The 22,925-nt window shown below is 36.8% G+C and overlaps 2 protein-coding genes and 1 pseudogene across 2 annotated transcripts; all 3 read right to left on the bottom strand.

Moving 5' to 3' along the window:
* Positions 1-5,646: 5,646 nt before the first annotated feature.
* On the bottom strand, positions 5,647-6,608 carry LOC147929875 (uncharacterized). The gene is made up of 2 exons (XM_087480765.1): positions 5,963-6,608; positions 5,647-5,846 (listed from the first exon to the last, which is right to left on the bottom strand). Exons 1-2 carry the CDS (start codon positions 6,606-6,608, stop codon positions 5,647-5,649), a joined length of 846 nt encoding a protein of 281 aa, XP_087336891.1.
* An 836-nt stretch (positions 6,609-7,444) lies between these two features.
* Positions 7,445-7,859, bottom strand: LOC109128389 (S-protein homolog 14 pseudogene; annotated as a pseudogene).
* A 9,147-nt stretch (positions 7,860-17,006) lies between these two features.
* LOC104738401 (putative two-component response regulator ARR20) lies at positions 17,007-19,995 on the bottom strand. The gene is made up of 5 exons (XM_010458582.3): positions 19,779-19,995; positions 19,089-19,241; positions 18,626-18,988; positions 18,448-18,536; positions 17,007-17,471 (listed from the first exon to the last, which is right to left on the bottom strand). Exons 1-5 carry the CDS (start codon positions 19,990-19,992, stop codon positions 17,007-17,009), a joined length of 1,284 nt encoding a protein of 427 aa, XP_010456884.3. The 5' UTR covers positions 19,993-19,995.
* Between the last annotated feature and the right edge of the window lie 2,930 nt (positions 19,996-22,925).

The raw sequence follows: 22,925 nt of genomic DNA on the forward strand, positions 1-22,925 counted from the left end.
CCCGGAGGTCGAACGACGGGTAGAGGGGCAACCGGCCCAGTCAGCATCAGAATAAGCAATCAAACCGGTGAGAGAGGAGCGGTAAATATGAATGCCATGTCGAATAGTGCCATTAACGTAGCGAAGATTACGCTTAAGTGTCTGGAGATGAGACTCCCGTGGATCATGCATAAACAAGCAGACCTTTTGAACGGCAAATGCAATGTCTGGTCGCGTGAAGGTCAGATACTGAAGCGCCCCAGCCAAACTACGATACAATGTCGGATCGGAAACCAGAGGGCCATCAACATTGGCAAGCTTGGACTTCGTATCCGCCAGTGTTAGACAAGGATTGCAACCCGTCATACCCGCTCGATGGAGAATGTCAGTTGCATAATTTTGTTGATTGAGAAATAAACCGTTGGAGTTGCGTTGACTTAGCAATGATCCAATGGAGAAGGCGAGAGGTAGAGGCCGTGAGCACAATATCGTCGACATAGAGCAGTAAATAAGCATAGTTTGAGCCATCTTGAAGTATGAGCAGCGACGTGTCATACTTGCTCTGTGTGAAGCCGATGGTTCGAGCAAAGGTGGAAAGATGGTTGTACCACGCCCGCGGTGCTTGCCTAAGCCCGTAGAGAGACCGCTGTCAAAGACAAACATGATAAGGCTTAGAAGGATCAAAAAACCTAGGAGGCTGATGCATATACACAGTTTTCTCGAGATCCCCGTGTAAGAATGCGTTCTTAACATCAAGCTGATGAAGAGGCCAATCTCGAGAGGTAGCAACACAGAGGACGGTGTTAATGGTAGCCGATTTGACCACAAGGCTAAAGGTCTCGTCACAGTCAATGCCGGGTAATTGAGACTTGCCGTTGGCCACAAGTCGAGCTTTGTAATGAGAAAGAGTGCCATCCGCCTTGAATTTATGCCTAAATAACCACATAGAATGAATGATGTTAGTAGCTTTGGGTCGTGGAACAAGTTTCCACGTTTTACGTTTAATAAGAGCATCATACTCCTCATTTACTGCTGGATTCCAGTTAGGATCCTTAAGAGCCTGCATATGAGACAAAGGTAATGGAGCTATTGTGGCATCAGAGTGAAGACACAACGGAGTTTGTGGTTTAAAGATACCACTTTTACTGCGAGTGACCATAGGGTGAGTGGGCTGAGAAGGAAGCAAGAGAGGAGAAGAACTCGGTGGGGGTTATGGTGGAGGTAGGGAAGAAGCAGTGGGAGGAATAATAGGTGGTATAACTGGTAAAACCGATGGAATAGGTGGACTATAAACCGGAGACGGTGGAAAGGAAAACGGGAACAAACACTCGTAGAATGTGACATGGCGGGAGAGTATGATTCTTTGTGATGCCATATCGAAACACCAGTATCCGCGATGGTCCACGGGGTAGCCAGGAAAGACGCACAAAGTGGAGCGTGGAGCAAGCTTGTGAGACGTGGTCGGCAAAAGGTTGGGATAGCATAAGCAGCCAAACGTTTTGAGATCATGATATCGTGGGACCGTGCGGAACAGTTTGACGTGAGGAACTTCATTTGCAATGGCCGATGATGGAAGCAGGTTGAGGAGATGAGCAATGACATTAAGAGATTCAACCCAAAAAGTGAGCGGCATAGAGGCTTGTTGAAGAAGAGTTCGCACCATGTTGTTGATGGTGCGAATCATGCGTTCGGCACGGCCATTCTGCTGCGACGTGTATGGACATGACAAGCAGAAGACGGTTCCCGTGGAGGCCAGGAAAGTTCGCATGGCATGATTGTCATACTCTCCACCATTGTCACACTGTAGAGCTTTGATAGGACATTGAAATTGAGTCTGCACATACTTAGAAAAGTCAACATATTTGGAATAAACATCACTTTTACGGTGAAGAGGGTAAATCCAAACATAATGAGTGAATTGGTCAAGAAAAAGGAGATAATATTTGATGCCACTAGCACTCATGAGAGGAGAAGTCCAAATATCGGAATGTATTATTTCAAAAGGATGAGTAACTATAGATTGAGAAGAAGAAAATGAAAACCTAGCAGGTTTACCCAATTGACACGCTTGACACAAAGTTGTCAAGTCAGTCGGATTGCAAAAAATAGAAAGAGACGAAAGAACTTGTTGTAGGACTTGATTGTTCGGGTGACCTAAACAACGATGCCAAAGAGACGAAGGAGAAACAGAAGCAGTAAGAGCAAGTGGAGAAGAACCATGACTTGATGGAGTGAAGGAGTACAGGGGACCGGAGCTATCACAGCGGAGTAGAGGATTCCGAGTTGGTAGATCCTTATAGTAAAACCAAAAGGATCAAATTCAAATGTACAAAAATTGTCAGTCACAAATTTGCGAACATAGATAAGATTTTTTATAATGGATGGGCAAACAAGAACATTACGAAGATGAAAAGGGCGAGAAGGAGAGGGAACAATGCCATGACCAATGTTCGTGACAGGAGCTAAAGATCCATTTCCAACAGTAATTGAAGGTAAGGTACTCGAATTAAGTGTCGAACGTAGAATACCTGGGTGAGACGTTATGAGATTGGTGGCTCCGGAGTCCATGATCCAAGGAGAGTTGTAGGGATCAGCAAGTGCCATGGTGTTGAACGCATGAGTGATGTTTGCCGGTAGGAACGTCGGACGAGTGTGGCTGGTCGTGAATCATATGAGCTTCATGTGTGGCGATGTAGGAGGGGGTCAAAGAAGACTTGGTTGGCCAAATCGATTGTTATGGGCCGGAAACTGGTGATTGGAACCCATTAAGGTCATCTGATTAGGGTATGCCATCGGAGAGGGTGAGGGGAAATAGGATGAGGAGAGTGCCCGATCTGCCACGGTGCAGAGAAGTACGACGGAGGCTAGGTGGTGCCAAATCTACCGCGACTGCGACCACGGCCACAGTTGTTGTACTTGTTGCCGCAGTGGTTGTTGTTGTTGTAGCCGCCGTGGTTGTTGGAGTTGTAGCTGCCGTGGTTGTTGGAGTTGTAGCCGCCGTGGTTGTTGTGGTTGTTGTAGTCGTCGTGGTGGTTGTTGTTGGTGAAACCGCTGGTGATGTTGTTGGAAGAGCGAGATTGGTGAGGTTGATCGGAGGCCGCATAAAGCAGAGAAGGAGCAGAGGCGGTCGAGAGAGGTGTTGAAGAAGACTGTTTGGAAAGCCGTTTTTCCTCCATGGTCAACATTGATCGGGCCTCGAGGAATCCAGGGAAAGGAGATTTGTGTTTGATAACATTAATAATGTTATCAAACTTGCCAGAGAGACCATTGAGGAGATGGAGGACGAGAACTTAATCAGTAACCGGAGAGTCAAGGTTAGCAAGGAGGTCCGCAATTGACTTCAGCTTCTGACAGTATTCGTGAACGGTGAGGTCACCGATCACCATGGTACGAAGCTCATGTTCAAGCTCAAGGGAATGGGCCTCCTTGTTGTCTCGGAAAAGACCTTCACAGATCCCGAGCAGTCACCTTGGTGGTAAGGACAGTATCGAGGATTGATTCACATATGGTTCCGTAGATCTACATCTTAACCAGTCCGTCATGTTCCTGCCATGTTTGTGCAGTATCTGGAGTTGAAACAGTGGTGCCAGTGAGGTGGCCAATAACACCAAAACAGGTGCAGTGGGTTTCAAAGAGTTCTCTTCAGGTTTGGTAGTTGAGTTTTGTCATATCAAGCGTAATAGGAATATACGCCTTGATTTGAGAGATGGAAAAAGGTTTGTCATTAGGAGAGGGAACGTTTGTCATGATGATGAAGGGAAAATAAAACGAAAAGAAAAGAGAAATTTTGAGAAAGAGAAACAAGAGCGGAGAGGATTGATTTGCTTTAGCTTGGTGGCTAGAAAGCGTCTGATACCATGTAGAAAGGTAAAACTCCGTGAGGAGCATTATATTCATGACTTATGTATATATACTACATTGGTTGGATATATCTAAATATACAATAGATATACATTGAGGAGATCTAAATATATCCTAAGAAGATTTATGTATATCTTCATCTAACAAAGATATGAATTATCATCGTCGAACAAGTAAATGATATGAATTGACCCATTAGTTTAAGGTACATGATCTGATCTGGTTAACCAATCTTATTATATAAATCGTTGATCCTTAACGTGATTATGACATATATCATGTTTTGGATTGTATATAAAGTTTATATTTTGTATAACTGAATCATCTAATAATTATATATACCATACTGATTATAATTTTCAAACTTTTATTTTTATTATATTATATTAACTTTTTTTCAATTTCTCAACTTTTATTGGGTTAATCATAAAATCATTGTAATCGAGTAGATAATTTTTACCAGTTGTTCATCCAAAATATCTTTGGAGTAAAAAAAATTCATGGTTAAAGAAATTATGTCACAAAACAATTTTAGTAATTATAAGAACTATAATTATGCCAAAATGAAAGTAAATCAACATAAATTTTGTTTAATTTGTTTAGAAGACATTTTATTGGTGGTAATAAAGAGCATACTTTAACAATAAAATAATTTTGGGTGTAAAAACATATTTTTAATGGTTAAACATAGAGTAAAATTATAGGTGGTTACTTATTAAATGTTGCTTTGATGAATTTGTTGCATGTAAAATATTTTGTAAATAAGTTGTGAAACGTTTCTGAAATTTGACAATATAATATTTGTAATGATGAGTATTTGGCAAAAGTTTTAGTGGGATATAAATTAGCTTTAGATTATTGTAATAATTATTATAATAAATTAAAAATATATAAATATAAATAAATGTATGAAGGTAAACACATATAATCTCTAACTTAAATTGTCTATAAATTTACTTTAGGAAATAAAATTTCTTTATATATTTTCAAATTTTTTTTTAAGATTTAGGATTTATTTTCTTCAACAATTTTTAAATCCGCACATCGTGCGGGCCCTTATCTAGTATAAGATAAACAATGATAAAAACATACACCTTTACTCATGAATAAATCCTAAACCTTAAACAATTACAGTGATAAGGGAATAATATGCAATAGAAATTAAAACAGTAAAGAGGGAGTTTAGGAATTATACAATTACAGTGATTTGATTTTTAAACTTAGAGTTAATTGTAACATAAGATGCAAAAGTATTTATTTTTGTGCAATATAATCCAGAGGATAACATTGGCAAGTCTTCCAATATATGTTTCTCCTCAGATGTTATGCAAAGATATTCAATGCCATTCTTATTAAGAGTCTCTATATGATATTCATTTCTTCGGATATCTCTGAAACTAATCAAGTTTCTATGAGACTGAGGGCAATATAATGCATCAATTTAAAATTTTGTTCCCTTTGGCTTTGAAAAATTGGCTTTTCCACAGCCTATAATAATCTTTGCATTGCCACATATAGTGTTCACGCTTCTAGCGGAGTCTTCTATTTTGAGAGAGGAGAAATAATTTTTCTCTTTAATTACTGAGTGCGTTGTAGCATTGTGTACTAGACACATATCTCCATCCTCAATCTCAAAATTTGACATTTTCTGATAAAAAATATTAATAAAATAAACATTAATAAAATAACATAAAGTCTTACAAAAAAAACTTATATATATTACAATAAAACTACTATTCAAAAAGACATTTTATAAACATAAAGTCCATATCAAACAATGACAAAGCATATCATGGAATATCGGTCTTATTCGCATGATTTTGTGTTTTCATTATCAACGAGAAAATCTACTATATCAAGATGGTGTTCATCGTTTAGGCCATGGAAAGAAGGTCCAGTTTCATCAGAGATGAGGTTGGTCTCAACATCCCTTTCTTTTGCCTTTTGGGATGTTTGGTACAGATCGGCCAAATGTTTTGGAATACGACAGGTCTGATACCAATGTCCTTTCATGTCGCATCTGTAGCAAGTACTTTCACTTTTTTCTTTAAAACGCGACCAACATTATTGATTTGAAGATGTTTGTTGGTTTTTCTTGCATTGAAGTCATTAGGAGAGAGACCCCTTCCTTTTCCTCTTCCACGACCACCTCCACGACCGTGACTACGGCTTCGACCGCGTCCGCGTCCGAGTCCTTGTCCTTGCCAATTATTATAACTGGATGTAGCAACATTCACTTCTGAAAACGGAGCTGATCCAGTTGGACGAGTTTGATGATTTATCATCATGAGCTCATTATTTTGTTCAGCAACATGCAGAACTTGCATCAATTCAGAATATCGAGTATACCCTGTTTCTCGATATTGTTGCTGCATGAGTACATTTGAAGGATGGAAAGTTTGAAATGTTTTCTCGATCATATCATAGTCGATAACTTCTTCTCCGCAGAGAGCCATCCTTGAATTAATTCCGAACAAAGCAGAATTGTACTCACTTACACTTTTGTAATCCTGAAACCGCAGGTTTAGCCATTCATGTTTGGCTTTTGGTAAGATCACATACTTTTGGTGATTAAACCTATCCTTGAGAGCGATCCAGAGATCTGCGGGATTTTCTCTCGTGATGTATTCATTTTTTAAACTATTGTGGAGATGGTGACACAAGAACATCATGATTCTTGCTTTTTCCTCTTCTAACCTCGTTTCTGACGGATCGAGGGTTTTGAGAAACCATTCCCTTTCAGATAGAATTTTGCATCTAATGCCCATGTCATATAATTTTTCCCAGAGACATCAAGGGCGGGGAATTCGAGCTTTGCCAAGTTTGACATGATACTATATAAATAATAAAACAATTTGTTAAAAATAAATTTTTATGAAACACTTTTGTAAAATCTTGTTTTAGCAATAAATATAATCTAAAAAAAATTAAGCTATATAATATATTTATAAATTAAAACAATCATTTTAGGAGGCATCGCCTTCCATATGATTTATAATATATAGATCTTAACATATGATCAAGAATGTAGATCTAAATTATCAAGGAGGCAGAGCCTACCATTATAAGCAAGAAGTATATATAGTCTTTTACTCTATATATAATACATATAGTAATATGCATGTAAAATAATTAAATTCAAACAACTTTAACAAAACTTAAATCTTACCTCAAATTGATGATGGATCACAAATCGCTTATGCTCAAACTTGTAACAAATCGATTAATTATATGGAGTCGTTCGTGCTGATAACGTGTTATGTAACTACTATATATTAGTGTATGAGACAAGAGAAACAAAGTGGAATAGAAGACAAGAGAGGAATGTGAATAATGAAGTTTATTATGTTTGTTTCTCTTACTCTCCTACGTATACCATCAAGACACTAACACTTCTTCTTATTTATAGTGAAGTAAACAAAACATGAGTCACCTACTCATTAGTTTTGGTATTGACAAGTAGAAAGGTGTAAATGACATATGTTAACACTTCAAAGATTGTGTAATACTACATGGACAAGTGTAATGCCATATGTTTGTGATGGGATAATCACACATGTGTTTTACAATAGAAAGTACCATTGTTATGCACCATAAACATTATTTATTTTTTAATCCATGCATGTTTGAACACTGCTGGCAGCTTTTTATCTTTTATAAGGTAAATTCCATCACGTTTGGCAATCCAATGACGCCATTTATCACATCCATCAATGTTACTCGCTCTGTATGCTATAAATTCTTTGACTATATCGCATGTACAATCCATATTTCAAACTACAAGTCCATCTTGTCCTTCTGCCTAACTTCTCCCCGAATACTATTCTTTTCATCTCTTTGAATTGTAAATTTGTGACAGCTAGATTGTCATCTCTGGAATGACAATGGTACTGGAGAACCAAACCGGGACCAAGATCGTTCTCAATTAGAAGTTTGTTGTTCAGACATTTGAACCATGATGATTCATTTAACTCAAAACACATTGCAATAACAAACATACAAATCATAAGACGACTCATTTTCTTCTTTTTTATCTAGGATATTTTTGGAGAAATTTTGGAGAGTAAGATGCATGAATCTAATGACATCAAAGTGTAGTATTTATAATGATTTCCTGCGGTTAATTATTTTATGTGTGGGCGTAAATAATTAGTTGAATTGAAACAAAAACACATATGAACTAAAAATAGATAGTTTAGAAAAGTATGGTTGAACTAATAAAAAGAAAAGGGAATTTTGCACCCACACCCACTTTCTCTAAAAGTATTAACATTCACACCCACTTTCTACTACTCATATACTTTTCTCAAGTTTAATTACATATTACCCCTCACTCCTTATAACCCCTTCTATTTTTTCTCTCTCTTTCTATATCTCTCTCTCTCTCTCTCTCTCTCTCTCAATTATTCAACCAAACAATACATCTTCTTCTTCATTGTTTTGCTTTTGCTCATCCATTGAAAGAGAAAAGCTTATTTATGTTTCTCTCTCTTTCTCTCTCACATTCCTTTTCTAAAGTTTTTAAAAACCATTCCAATAATGGTGGAAATCTAGAGAAGGTGAAATCTTTAGATCTTTTTTCTTATCACTTTAGATTATATGAAATTCGATCTGAGCTATCCATTTGGATAAGTTTGACAAATAATGTATCCACAAATATTGTATCCACAAATAGTTATCCATGTGGACAAATATCGTATCCATTTGTCGTTGAACATTTGTTCAATGATAAGTGGATAGTCAATTGCAGTATTGTTAATAGATAGTTACTTGTGTTTCTTCATACAGAATAGAAGTAATACACATCAATTCAGGTGACTATGACAACATATCCATATCGAAACATATGGGGTTATAGTGCAATTTGTGGATACGATATTTGTCCACATGGATAACTATTTGTGGATACAATATTGTGGATATATTCTTTGTCAAAAATATAGCAATATGTATCTTAAAATGTAGAAAATATATAATCATAACATATTGTATATATAATTTGTTTTATGATAACTATTTAAAGTGTTAATAACAAAAAAAGAGAAAAATAGAGAAAATGAGGAGAAAAAGAGGAGAGGGGCAAAATTGTCCAACTAACAATGACACCTAAGCTAAAAACTTAACAAAGTATACCAAGTTTGTAAAATAGGTGTGGGTGCAATAAATTGAACCCAAAGTGGGTGTGAGTGCAATTAACCCAAAAAAAAATCAACATTACAAATTTTAAGGTAAAATTTATTGGATGTTGGACTATTCTAGGAAATAGGGACGTTGGTTCCGTAATTTATGAATTAGTTATTGTAAGAGAACTTGTGGTGAAGAATTTTTCAGCGTAGGATATCTAGTCGTACAACATGGTACGTACGGTGTTCATTGATATTAGCCATGTTCTTTCTGTCGCCATGCGACTCTCACGCGCGTTTCATATAAAAGTAACTGTGTATTGTATACTTATGACTTATTCAAAGGGTATGACCTTAAATTTTGAAATAAAAATGGATTTTTAGATGAGAATTATCTTCTCCATTGTCAATTCTTCTCAAAGGTTCGTCAATGGCTTCTATACTATCTACAGTCACTTGTATTTCTAGCGGCTCTGATATTTTAATTTCAAAATCGGAATGTTAAGTATACAAAAGAGAAAAAGAAGAATCAAATGAAAAATGTTAATATAGACATATAATAGTTGACTTAATTTGTTCATATAGACATTTTCTAGGTAGTGGTAATATATTTGTAATATACAGTATACTTAGGTGTAAAAAATATAATTTTAATGATAACATACATAAAAGATCTGTATATTGATATATAAATCAGTGTATTATTGCAAAAAAAATATTATAAATAACGTACAATAAATTTTAATATATTTTTATTGAATTTAATTTTATTTACAAAACTTTAAAACCGCACATCGGACAGACTCTTAGAAATTTGGTTAATGGGTCGGCGAGATGTAGCGGAATAGTTGACAAAAAAAAATTATGAATATGAGTCGTTGGTTTGCACAATCTTAATCACTTCAAACAAAACTTATATATATGCTAATTATAAAAGCAAACGTATGTCAAACGCAAACTAATACGTGTATCAGTGTATACTTTACTTTTGCTCATGGTGTTTGCGTTGACAGTATAAAAAACTATTTTGCTTAGTAATGTTGCTATTGAGATTGCCCAATCATCAAATTAATAATATATATAAATCATTCACTACTAACATATATGTTCGACCAAAGTAAAAAAAAGAAAAACAAGTACTGCTTATGATCCAAACGCAAATCGCAACGAGGTATTGCTATTCGCTTTTGTGGAATATAATAAAAGATCCTCTACCTATGAGACCAAATATAAAATTAATGAAAATGCAATGACCGATCACCTTAGACATGAGAATTCAGTTTCGACCAATCTGATTATCGAAATTGTTGTTGAATCATGGGGGTGGGAAAGGATCAAGAGTTGTTGTTTTTTGACATCATCATTCGTGGACAAAAAAATGTTGAAAGCATAGCTTTCAAGCATGATGATGAGGGCGCCCCTTGGTTGGAGATCGCCCATTCGTGACCTGTTTGTTCTTCTTCTAAGTTTGCTTCTTTACTAGATCGGAGACGTTGGCTTTTTTGGTTAATACCTTGATGGCGCTAGTGTAACCGCTTTGCTTCTGGTGTTCACTTGCCTTCGTCACAGTGAACTTTAGGTCTTCAGGATTTGGTGCACCCAACTTAATAGCCTTTCCCGCTGGTATGTTCTTTGTGGAAACCTGCTCTTGTTGTTGTCCCTGTGTATACTCACCAGAAAGCATATATTTTTGTGGTGTGTTCCGTCTCTTGACAACATGCCAGTCATTTGAGTTGTCAGTTGGTGGAGAGTCTAGGTACTTGTGAGTTGATGTTGGAGGTGTTCCTGAGCCGGATAATTGGGTGGTGTTTCTATCAGTCCCTCCTGTGGTTGTTTCTGTTTCATCTTCCTGTGGTAGTGTTGTTGGGGCTGGAATTGGGATCCCTGCTAATAAATGCTTTTTGGGCTGCCAAACTGTAGTTGGTACTTGTGTGATGTTAGAGACTGCGTTAAGGGAATCCGAGACAAGTACTGGGGGTTGTGTCTGAGTTGGTAGTTGTGCTCGTGCCCTTGGTAGCTATGCTGCTTCCGTGGTGATGTCCGGTGCAGATGGACATCGATGATAGAGGTGCCCGTATTCTTTGAAATAGTCGCATTTGGGTGGAAGCCTAGGGTATTCGACCCAAATTCTAATCTCGTTTCCATCATCGTCTTCTGACAAAACCTTTGAAGTTCGTAGAAAAGGTTTCTGGTTTTTATTAAACAGAGGACAAAGTCCTTTATACAAAGAAGAAGCGGCGGACGAATCTGTCTCACACCTAGGTATTAACATAATGAACAAAATGGATTTTACATATGTAGACGAAGGCCCAAAAGGCCCAATATCCCCCCTCAAGGTGGAGTGTGGATGTTAATCACACCCAGCTTGTCAAGAAAAGTTTGAAACTCTTTCTCACCCAATGCTTTAGTTAAAATGTCAGCCAATTGTGTTGTAGTATGGACATGTTTAGTGACAATCGTACCTCGTATGATTTCATCACGAATGAAATGAATGTCTCGTCGAACATGCTTTGTTCTGGCGTGAAAAACCGGGTTGGCCGCAAGTTGTATAGCAGAGAGACTATCTGAACGAAGTGTAATAGAAGCTGAACATTCAATGCCAAGAGTAGGAAGAAGCTCGCGCAACCAGAGTAGTTCACTAACAGTTTCGGCCATTGCTCGATATTCAGCCTCAGCCGAAGAAGGAGATACCACATCTTGCTTCCGTGTTCGCCAAGACAACGGAGAGCCACCAAGTTGAACAAAATATCCAGTAAGAGATCGAGATGTCAAAGGACAACTACCATGATCGGAATCACACCATGCTGAAAGAGACAAATCCGAGTCAGAACTGAGAAGAATGCCTTGGCCAGGATCCTTTTTCAAATAACAAACGACACGGAGAGCAGCTTCCCAATGTGCAGGTTTAGGAGCAGCCATGAATTGAGAAAGAATGTGAATGGCATATGAGAGTTCTGGGCGAGTGTTACCCAGATAGATAAGTCGGCCAACCAAGCGACGATAAGGAGAAGGATCTGGGAGGGGTGCACCTTTAGCCAATGCCAACTTATGATTTTGTTCCAATGGAAATGCAGCTGGTTTGGCGCCCAAGAGACCTGTTTCTGAAAGTATATCCAATGCATATTTTCTTTGACACAAATAGATTCCAGCTGGACCACGAGCAACTTCAATCCCCAAAAAATATTTTAGAGCACCTAAGTCTTTCATGTGAAAACATGCATTTAAGTACCCCTTGAAACTATCAATAAGATCAAGAGAGCTGCCTGAGATTTATCAAATCATCAACATAGACTAGTACGTGGAGACGGTGATCATCTCTCTCAAGCGTAAACAAGGAATAGTCGGAATAGTTCTGTTCAAAACCGTATTCCGTCAAAGCCGTCGCAAATTTCTCAAACCAACATCGAGAAGCTTGCTTAAGACCATAAAGAGATTTGCGTAAGCGACAAACCTTGTTTTTATCTTGATCCTTAGAACGAAAACCAGGAGGAAACTGCATATAAACCTCCTCATCTAAATCTCCATGAAGAAATGCGTTGTGTACATCCATTTGTTGCACTTCCCAGTTCTTAGAAGCTGCTTGTTTAAGGAAAGCCCGCACTGTAATCATCTTGGCAATAGGAGCAAAAGTTTCACTGTAATCTTCTCCTTCGATTTGGTTATTTCCAAGAACCACTAACCGAGATTTATACCTCTCAATCGTACCATCAGATTTAAACTTAATGCGATATACCCACTTACAACCTAGAGCTTTCTTTCCAGGAGGAAGATCTTCAACAGTCCAAGTGCCAAGATCCTCTAGAGAAACAATTTCATCAGTCATAGAATCACACCATACATCAATTTCAACAGCATCTTTGAAATACTTAGGCTCCACTGCTGAAGTAATTGCCAAGATATACGCTTGATGAGCTTGAGAAAATTGAGAGCTGGAGAGATAATTATCCAATGGATATGGAGTAACAGATGGAAAAGGCTGATGAAGAATTGTTGTAACGTAATCTGCAAGCTTAACAGGTGGTCGTTTCAGTCGACAACCAACACCAAGTTTTTGTGGAGGAGCTGGTGCAAGAAGTGGTGATGACGTTTCAGAAGAAGAAGCCAAATTTTGCGGAGAGGATGATGGACTCGGAGAATCATAGTGTAACATCAAGTTTTTCGGAGCAGGAGGAGACGAAGTGGATAACAACTTTGAAGAATATAAGTTTGGAGTAGATGTCGGAGTGAGAACAGGGACAGAACAAGGACTGTCAAGTGGCAAAGGCGAAACAGAGTCATTTTGTGGTGTTGAATCTGCAACGTCGAGACGTGATGTTGATGACGTAGGTAATTCCAGATCAAAGAAATCATGCTCTCCATCTACCAAACGGGGCTGAACAGATGGAGATGAATAAGAGGAAGACGTGTGTTGTGTTGCAGAAAATGGGAACATCATTTCACAAAAAATGACATCTCGTGAAACAGAGACAACACCTGTTTCAATGTTATAGACTCTCCAACCTTTCTTAGCAAAAGGATAACCCAAAAAAATAGATGGATTATTGCGAGAGACAAACTTATCACCACCAGTTTTCTGATTGTGAACATAGCAAAGACAACCAAAAACACGGAGATGATTCAATGGAGGTGATCGGTTATACACCAACTCAAACGGAGTTTTTCCCTGGAGAAGTTTGGTAGGCGTTCGATTGATTAAATAAGCTGCTGCTAGTGCACAATAACCCCAAAATTCAGTTGGAAGATGAGCTTGAAAACGAAGAGCGCGCGCAACATTGAGAATGTGACGATGCTTACGCTCTACGCGGCCATTTTGTTGAGGAGTACCAACACATGAAGTCTCATGAACAATCCCTTTTTCCGAGAAGAACTTAGCTAAACAAATGAATTCGGATCCATTGTCACTTCGAATTGTTTTAACTTGACAAGAAAACTGTCGTTCAATGAGAGCAATAAAATCTTTAAGATGTTGTGGAGCAGCTTGTTTAGACGAGAGTAGATAGATCCAAACAGCTCTAGAAAAATCGTCAACAATTGTCAAAAAATAACGAGATCCGCAAATAGCTGTAGTTCTATATGGCCCCCAAATATCACAATGAATCATCTCAAAAACTGAACTTGTCTTATTATTGCTTAAAGGAAAAGAATCTCTTGTTTGTTTGGCACGGATACAAATATCACATGTCTTGGAATCAAAATCACTAGTACTAGAATCAGAAAACTGCAACAACTCTAGTGCCTTAGAAGAGGGATGACCCAACCTACAATGCCAAAGCTCCATAGGTAATGAACTGGTTCCTTGCATTGCTGCAGCTACTTCCACTCCTCTAAAGAAATAGAGTCCATTCTTTTGTTCACCACTACCAATCAGCATTTTCGTGATGCGGTCCTGAATAACACAAAGTCTATCAGTAATCTGGAAGATACAACCACTGTCTCTGGTTAATTGTGACACAGAAATAAGATGACACTGTAGCTCATCAACAAAGTAGACATCACTAAGACTAAGCACTGAACCCAATTTCACTTTTCCCTTTTTATGTGAAGTTGTATAGCGACCATCTGGAAGCTTGATTAGGATTGGTGCCATGTCAGAAATGTCGTGTAAAAAATCAATGCTTCCCGTCATATGATTAGAAGCTCCTGTGTCAATGATCCAAGATTCAAGAAAATACGTACCTGAAAGACGATCACGAGAAGTCTGCTTTCGATCATTAAGCATTTTCTTCAGAGCTGTCCATTCAGTGTCACTTAAACCACTTATTCCCACTCGATCAGAATCAGTGAGGTGGACGGGGTTTGACGCCATTGCTAGAAGACACATGGTTCACACGAGCAGAGTCAGGTGGACGGGGTTTGACGCCATTGCTAGGAGTAGCGAGTATATCGCGTCCAGTTCCATGTTGTTCAGACGGTCCACGGTTGTAAGGTGAGCCAAACTTATTTCGATTTTTCTCACCAAACCAAGGTGGATAACCAATACGTCGAAAACAATTCCCAGCCAAGTGACCCAATTTCCCACAATGTGAACACACAATCAAATTGTTACCTTTGTTATCCGAAGCACCTCGATGTAGTGATGATGCTTGAACAACAAAACTCAATCCTTCGATGCGTTCATCATTAGTCCGTGAAGCCAATTTAGATTCTTCATCTTGAGTAAGTATGTTATATGCTTCATCCAGTGTAGGAAGTGGATCACGAGAGAGTAAATTTGATTTCACAGCTCCATACACAGATTCATCCAATCCCATGAGAAATTGATGCAATTTATCTTCCTCACGTTCTTGCTGAATTTCAGTTGCAGTTTTAGCTCTTCGATAATCAGACAAGCTACTCCATAGCTTTGTCAATTGACCATAGTATGCCTCAATCGCAAGTCCTTTTTGACGACAGTTTGCAAGTTCTAATTTAAGTCGTTGCACCCTTTGTCCATTTTTCACCGAAAAACGTTTTTGAATGTGTAACCAAAGATCATGCGAGTTATCACTATGCGAAAGTGAGGATCGGAGTGATTCCGCAATAGTGAGCTTTATCCAAGAGATGACAAGTGCGTTATTAGCACACCAATCTTCATAGTCTTCTGAATCTTCATCAGGACATGGAATAGAACCATCAACAAACCCGAATTTCTTTCGAGCTTGAAGAGCCAACCGAACATTTGCAGACCGCTCGTCGTAATTTGGCCCACGTAGTAGAGGTTGTGAAATTAGAGTACCAGGATTATCACCAGAAGTAAGATCATAAGGTGATATTGTTCGTCGAACGTGTTCAACACGAGCAACAGATTTCTTAGAGGCGACAGAGCCTCCGTCGATTTTGGTTGAATTGTCTTCTGACATTAAGAAAGCTTCAACGAAAGATGTTTGAGGAAGATGAGGTCAAAAAGAAGAGAAGAAAAAGAAACAGAGATTTGATATAGAATAGAAGCGGAATTTGATAGATTGTTAACCAATTAATCGTTGTATCTAGATTATTGGCTCTGATACCATGACAAAACCTTTGAAGTTCGTAGAAAAGGTTTCTGGTTTTTATTAAACAGAGGACAAAGTCCTTTATACAAAGAAGAAGCGGCAGACGAATCTGTCTCACACCTAGGTATTAACATAATGAACAAAATGGATTTTACATATGTAGACGAAGGCCCAAAAGGCCCAATATCTTCGACTAGAACAGATTGTGGCAGAACTTTCTTGAGGAGGATCTCCACCTTGATTCTTGTGTCTCTGCTTAGTGGTTGGAGCTGGTGCTTTTCCGTGTGCAGCGGCTCACCGATTCCAGATGCAATTGTGCTGAGTCCTGGTAGAGAGTATAGCTGTGGGGGGACGTCTTTGAGGATCACCCATATGGGGAGGGAGATGAGCTTGAGCGGAGTAAGAGTAGTGGTTGGGGACCATGGTGTGACGGTGAAGGACGAGGCCATTTGGTAAGTTTCGGATGCTGATTCTGCCGCCTTTTCCCCATATGGGATTTAGATCGACGAAGATTTTCCCGGTCGGTGGTGGAGTTCAGTGGAAGTGAGCCACTATGTGGTCCTTCCAAGTTTTAGAAGCTTTAAGAATGACAGAAGCCAGAGCACGTACCCGTGGTGTGCCATCTTCAGAGTATTTAGGTTGAGCAGCTTTGCTGAGGTTACGAAGATTTGAGTTAACTCGCTCAGCCCACGGGAGTTGAGTGTCATCAATTGTTGGAGGTGAGTCCGCCGATTTAGTAGATTGAGGGTCCTTCTTGGAGGCTTCCATAGCTTGATTGATTTCCTTGTTGTCCATAGCGGGGACTGTAACTAAAACCGGGTCGCTTGCTAGTTGGAGAGGTATTGGGATCTGCTGCTTCGAGGTCACGAGATCTGCAACTGGAGGCGGATCTGGCGGATCTGAGCTTTGGTCGGGCATTTTAGGAAGGAAGAGGGGAAAGAAAGAAGAGAAATTCTCGAACGGCGGCGTGAGGCCAAACTGTCGGCGGGTGGAATTTGCCGATTAGATTATCGACTTTTTTTATTGCTTTTTTTTGGATTAGATTCTCTCTATATTTTAATTATCAACGACATCAAGAGTTGGTGTTGTTGTTGTTGAATCCTGCATGTGGGAAATACTCGCCGTAACCGAAAGGTAAATTTGGGTTATAGATGAGCTCTGAATTATCTATGGCTGACGATACGTGTCCAAGTTCTTGCTTAGGTAGCATGGAGGGTAAATTTAGAGAATGATGGAATTGTGGTGGTTGCGGAATGTAAGTCACATGGTTTGCCATGATAAAGTTGTTCATCGGCGGGTAACCGCTTGATGAATATGGGGCGTTCACCGTGGCTTGATCGTTCATGAAATGTGACGATCTAGGCGCAGCTTGATCGGTCATACAAAACGGTGGTGTAGTTTGGAGATTGACGTTTGAGCTTAGGAGCGGATTAGAAGCTGTGAGAGGGGGATCTTGCCCAGCGTTACGCCAGTTAAAATCTTCTTGGCATGTCTCTTGAGGACTGCATGTCTTTTTGTTGTAACTTTCACGATACTTCTGCAATCACAATAGTTGTAAATTATCAGCCTATCTAATGCATGGTTTCTTGTCTCCGAAGAAACCAGAAAAAAAGGGTTTATTGGCAAAATAGTTCATTTTTAAAACTTAATTGGAATTGTAGTACATTTACTATTTATAATTGGAGAAATAGATGAGTTTTACTACTTGTGTAATAGAAGAGATATGAGATAGATAAGAAAGTGGGGTATAGTGTAGTAGTGTAAAATTACAAAAAGGGTAGCTGCATAAAAGATATTTGTACAGCATATTTAGTATACACATTTATTACACAAATATAAATATTTTTATTTCATTCATATTGAATATATTATATATCAGCTGTATGGATAAAAACATGTATATTAACATATATATATATATATATATAAGTACACTAAATGAACTGTACGGGTTAAACTTGTGTATTATTATTTATTTGTAAACTTGATAATAGACTTCTGTACTGATACATGTACACATTATAATGTTTAGAGACACATGTACATTTAATAAGGTGTACTAATACAAAATTTATAAAAAATATTTAACATTATCAAATATAATCATTACACAAAATGCATATCAAATTATAAAGAAAAAAATAGATTTTTTGTATCAGTAAAAAAATTAAATATATATATATATATATATTGAATAGTATTTTAGTTATTAGATTCAAAGGGTGATTTAATAAAAAGGAAAAAAATATATATATTTAATTTCAATGGCACATTTGTCAATAAAATGATTAGTAGAGGATTAAAAAATAATTCAAATAATAGTAAATAGTGAAAGTGTGTGTTTTGCCAATTTTAAATAGTAAATGTACTAATTCTCCAATTAAATTTTAAAAATGTACTAAAACTCCAATTTTCTCAAAAAAATAGACAAGATAAGTGGAATTAATTAACAAAGATGATTCTGATATATGTATATATATATATATATATATATATATATATATATTAATTACCTGAAGCTGACTGGCTACGTTGTTTCTAGTGAGCCCCTGGACATTCATTTCTTCTTGCATGCATTTGAGAATATCTTTCGGATAAGGCGCTGCCAAATGCAAAAGGTAAGACTATATCTTTATTAATCAATAAGATTTTTTTATGAATATGCAAAGATTATGTAGTGTGATTACTTACTCCCAACTCTGCTGATTTTTTCGACAGCTGCTTCAAACTTCTGGTGAAGTTCAGCAGTCCACGACATCCGCGGTTTCTTGGACGTAGATTTGACTTCTTTTTGATCGGAAGTGTTTCTTGAGCCTTCTCCGTTGTTATGATAGAGATCGTCTTGCTTTAAATTGTCGAATTCGTCGGAATCTGACTCAACCGTATCTAATTCACCCGGTTGATCTAAACCATATGTTGACATCATCCTCTTGCGAAAAACATGTTGCCATAGAACTGCAACGACCTCTTTGCTCATCGGCTTCACAAGAAAGTCACACGCGCCGTTCTTGATCGATTTCATCACCATTTCCTTATTCTGTTCATGAGACATGACTTGATACAAATAATTCACATATAGAAAAATTAGAAATGATTTTCCAATTAGTACGTTATAATATCGAGAAAAAGTATTGGTATAGTTGTATATACTTACTTACTACGGGTAAATACATCTCTATACCAATGGTATTGAGAGCGTCCAGTCCACTGATATCAGGCATATCGAAATTCCAAATTACGAGATCGATCTCATGCTTACTCTTCATCAAGAAAGCCATGGCTTCTTCTCCGGTCTCATATATCGTTACTGCAACACGAAATTAAACATAATGACAGCTATATTGTTAATTTTTTTTCTTTTATTCATAAAAGTGGATAAATGTTAAAATCTACCGCAATCTTTTATTTTCACCAATTAATTTACCGCAACTTAAGGAGGAATTTTACAAACCTATCATGAATAAAAAATTAATGTACGCATGAAATTAAGATAAAAGACCTTTTTGTGACCTGATTCACTTGGACATATTTTTAGCTTGAGCGGATTTGTGGCATTGGTATCCCAAACTCTTCTTAGTGGAAAACATAGTATCAATTTATGGCGTCTTGTTTTTTCTTTTTCTCATAATTACAATGTTTAAGTATGATATTTGTTTTGATCGATAAAAAAATAACCTAGTCTAAGTTTGAAATAATTTCACTTAAGATTCAGATTTTCTATATATGTATTCTTTGTTATGATTAGTATTATTTTATCTTGGATTGAAAACCCTAACTCTAACCCTGACCCGTAGTCAAAGAAACATAAAAAGAAACCCTAGTTAAATCTAAATTAGATACGTACCTTGATAGGAGTAATGTGCCATGAGAGTCTTCGTAAGGAGTAGAGAATTAGAATCTGCATCGACCAAAAGAATCATAATACTCGTCTTCGCGAACTCTTCGTCTTCGTCTAAGTCTTCTTCTTCTTCGTTGATGATAGGGGATTCAGTTTCATCATCACAAGCTGATACTTCTTTTCGCAAGTTGTGAGAGTTCTCATATAGTATGTTCGACATTAAAGATAACAAATCTAAACTATGGATGCTTGAATTGCAAGGAAAAAGGAACAGATTGAATTGAAGAAGGATGAGAAAGAGAGAGAGTTTTTAAGAGCTGCGGAAAACTATGTCGTATCAAAAGTTGAGTATTGGAAACTATATATACTGCTATTAATTGTTTTGCTTATAGACTTTCTTTTTTATATAATAATTATCCATATTTTTTTTAATTAAAAAGAATTTCAAAAAAAGTGTTTAACAAAAATATCGTACTTATCTTGGAGAATGAAAAAACAAAAATTAAAGAAACAAGAGAGAGTATTGTTACAGAGATGCTGCCGTTGGTTTTGGAATATTTGTCTGTGGGTTATTTATAGAGATGCTACAGCGACTTACAATACCTTGCTGAGGGAGGCCGGAGGCGCAAGATCGTGGCCGATGCATTGCTTCCTTATGTGGTTGCATGTCATAAGAAACTCAAACAACTCTAGGACTTGGGCAGAACACACTTTGAAAAACTTGAGCTCGATCTTTATGTTTGAGAAAAAGCTCCAGTCTTGTTTACTGTAAATCAAATGTTTCACTCTTTTGTTTTGAGAAACTTTTGCATAACAGAGTTAGTAAAGGAGCTGTTCAGGTTAATGGAAGCTCATGTAGTCATGTTTCTTGGAATTCATAGTAATAGAGGTATGAGGAATCTTGAAGATATTTTAAATCTTATTGTCTCTGCTTTGTGGCCTAAACAGGTTTCTTAAAACTTCAGGGTCTGCTAGATCTGGTCACTAAAAACAATTGAATATTGTTTTTGGCACCTCTCTATATTAACACAGAGTCTAGAGACTTGGTTTCTTCATTGCAAGGGATCTGATTTGATACGATTGAAAATATGTTGTTGCCTACTCTCTAGCTTTATTGTATAACATCGATCTCGTCAACAATATATATATATATAGTTCTTCTTCAACTCTATATATCTCTGTTTCGACTTTCGTGTTTTTACCGTCCAGCTACTTGAGGGACACGCTCTCAAAGGACAATGCTTATAACTTATTAAGATTGAGCCTGGCCCGATAGTTTGTTTGCTTGGATTAGTCACGAGCTGCCTGATGTGATGAGCCGCAGACTTAATTATGAAAGACAAGAAAACTAAAGGTTTCTTGAGAAACAAGAAAGTGCAAAATATACATACGGTTACGGTTACGGTTGATTAAACATTGATTACGGTTAGACATATTATATACGGTTACGGTTAGAAATTTTATATACGGTTAAAATGGTTACGGTTAAATACGGTTTGCGGTTAAACGGTTATGGTTATATACGGTTACGGTTTCTAATTATTATGATATGGTTAAAATTTAATATTTGTATTGTGATTATTAATATATATCTCTAATAAATTGGAAACCGTAATTTTTTTAAAAAAATTACTATATATATATATTAATGTGATCAAATAAATTAGAAACCGTAATTTTTAAATTTTTTTTTACTATATATAAATTAACATTCACATTAATAGTCATATAGTCAAACAAAATATAAGTTTTTTTTCTTGTCACAATGAAAACAGCATTTGGTCATTACAATGAGTTTTGTTAATTTTCTAGACATATAAAATATTTGTAGTGCAATGATTATAATTAATGTCATTTTTTCATTGTTAATGACTCCAAACAATAGTAGAAAGTCCAAAAGAATCACCAAAAAATGATATTTTAGACTATAGAAATTAGAAAATTTATTCTGGTAAGAAACCATTACATATACTAAGTTTATAAACTAAGAATGAGTTGATTAACAGAAAATAGCTGTTATTTAAGGGTAGTGCCGCAGTGGTCCTAGCTAGTGGAGTGTATTGACACATTAAACTATTTAAGTCACAATTGGAAATTTGGAATGAAATAACTATGTATTATTGTATTTCTGTAAAGAACATGAGTACGTAAAAAAAACGAATACGTAAAAACATACATGCAAGCATAATTATTATGCTGATTACAATAATGAATAAATAAAAAATATTAGTCATTATCTTCTAATCGGATTGAAGATACATCACTATCAAAGTCTTCTAACTCTTCTTCATTGTCTCGCATGTATTCATGTTGTCTATATACGGCTCTAGTCCAATCATCAAGACACGTTTGAGCTTCAAGAGAATCTGGAGTCATTCTTGAAAGAGTTTCATCAAAAATTTGACCTCCCATGCTAAAAGCACGTTCGACAGACGTTGTAGAAACTGGTGAAGAAAAAACATCTCTTGCGATCATGGCTATAATTGGAAAGAGAGATTGATGACACTTCCACCATTGAACGACTTGAAAGTCATTACCTGCATCTTCATCACTAAATTCAAAATTAGTGAAAAGATATTTTTCAAGTTGAGAATTGTTACCTTGTGATGGTCATTGCCTTTTTTCTCGTCCCATCCTTTCTGCAAGACTCAGCTTAGAAGTTGATGACGTATCATTTTGTTGAGATGATTCAGCAACATCTGGTGTCATATTCTTATAAACTCTATAATATTCATCATACAGATTTTCTATGTCTTTTTTTGTATTTGAAATAATGCTCGAAACACTAACATTGTCAGACAAATGCAATAAATTATAATATATGGTGAGATAATCAGATAAACTATCTACTTTAGTTCTAGGATCAAAAATCAATGCAAGTAAATTAAGAGGTGGAATTTCTTCATAGTATTTTATTCACTTATCTCTCATAGTTGCAATGCATGATGACAACACAATATTATTTTCATGTTCATGCATCACATCAGCAATATTAACGCATTCTTACACAAGTAATTGACTAGTCGGATAATAAACACCAGAAAATATATATACATATGTTGCATCATTAAAACATTTTAATAATTTCAGAAGAGCACTGCATTCATCCCAATGAGTTGGCCACAAATTTAAAGAGCTACACTTTTCTTGAAT

This window comes from Camelina sativa, chromosome 13 (assembly GCF_030686135.1).
Source record: "Camelina sativa cultivar CO46 ecotype springtype chromosome 13, ASM3068613v1".
Lineage (NCBI taxonomy): Eukaryota > Viridiplantae > Streptophyta > Magnoliopsida > Brassicales > Brassicaceae > Camelina > Camelina sativa.

What these genes read in the sequence shown, in the direction of transcription:
- LOC147929875 (XM_087480765.1), bottom strand. Translation starts at nt 6,608, where the DNA reads ATGGGCATTAGATGCAAAATTCTATCTGAAAGGGAATGGTTTCTCAAA. An exon ending in TGGAAGAGGAAAAGGAAGGG is followed by an intron (nt 5,847 to 5,962) that starts GTCTCTCTCCTA and finishes GCGACATGAAAG; the next exon opens with GACATTGGTATCAGACCTGT.
- LOC104738401 (XM_010458582.3), bottom strand. Translation starts at nt 19,992, where the DNA reads ATGTCGAACATACTATATGAGAACTCTCACAACTTGCGAAAAGAAGTA. An exon ending in GGCACATTACTCCTATCAAG is followed by an intron (nt 19,242 to 19,778) that starts GTACGTATCTAA and finishes TTCGTGTTGCAG; the next exon opens with TAACGATATATGAGACCGGA. An exon ending in AAAAATCAGCAGAGTTGGGA is followed by an intron (nt 18,537 to 18,625) that starts GTAAGTAATCAC and finishes TGCATTTGGCAG; the next exon opens with CGCCTTATCCGAAAGATATT.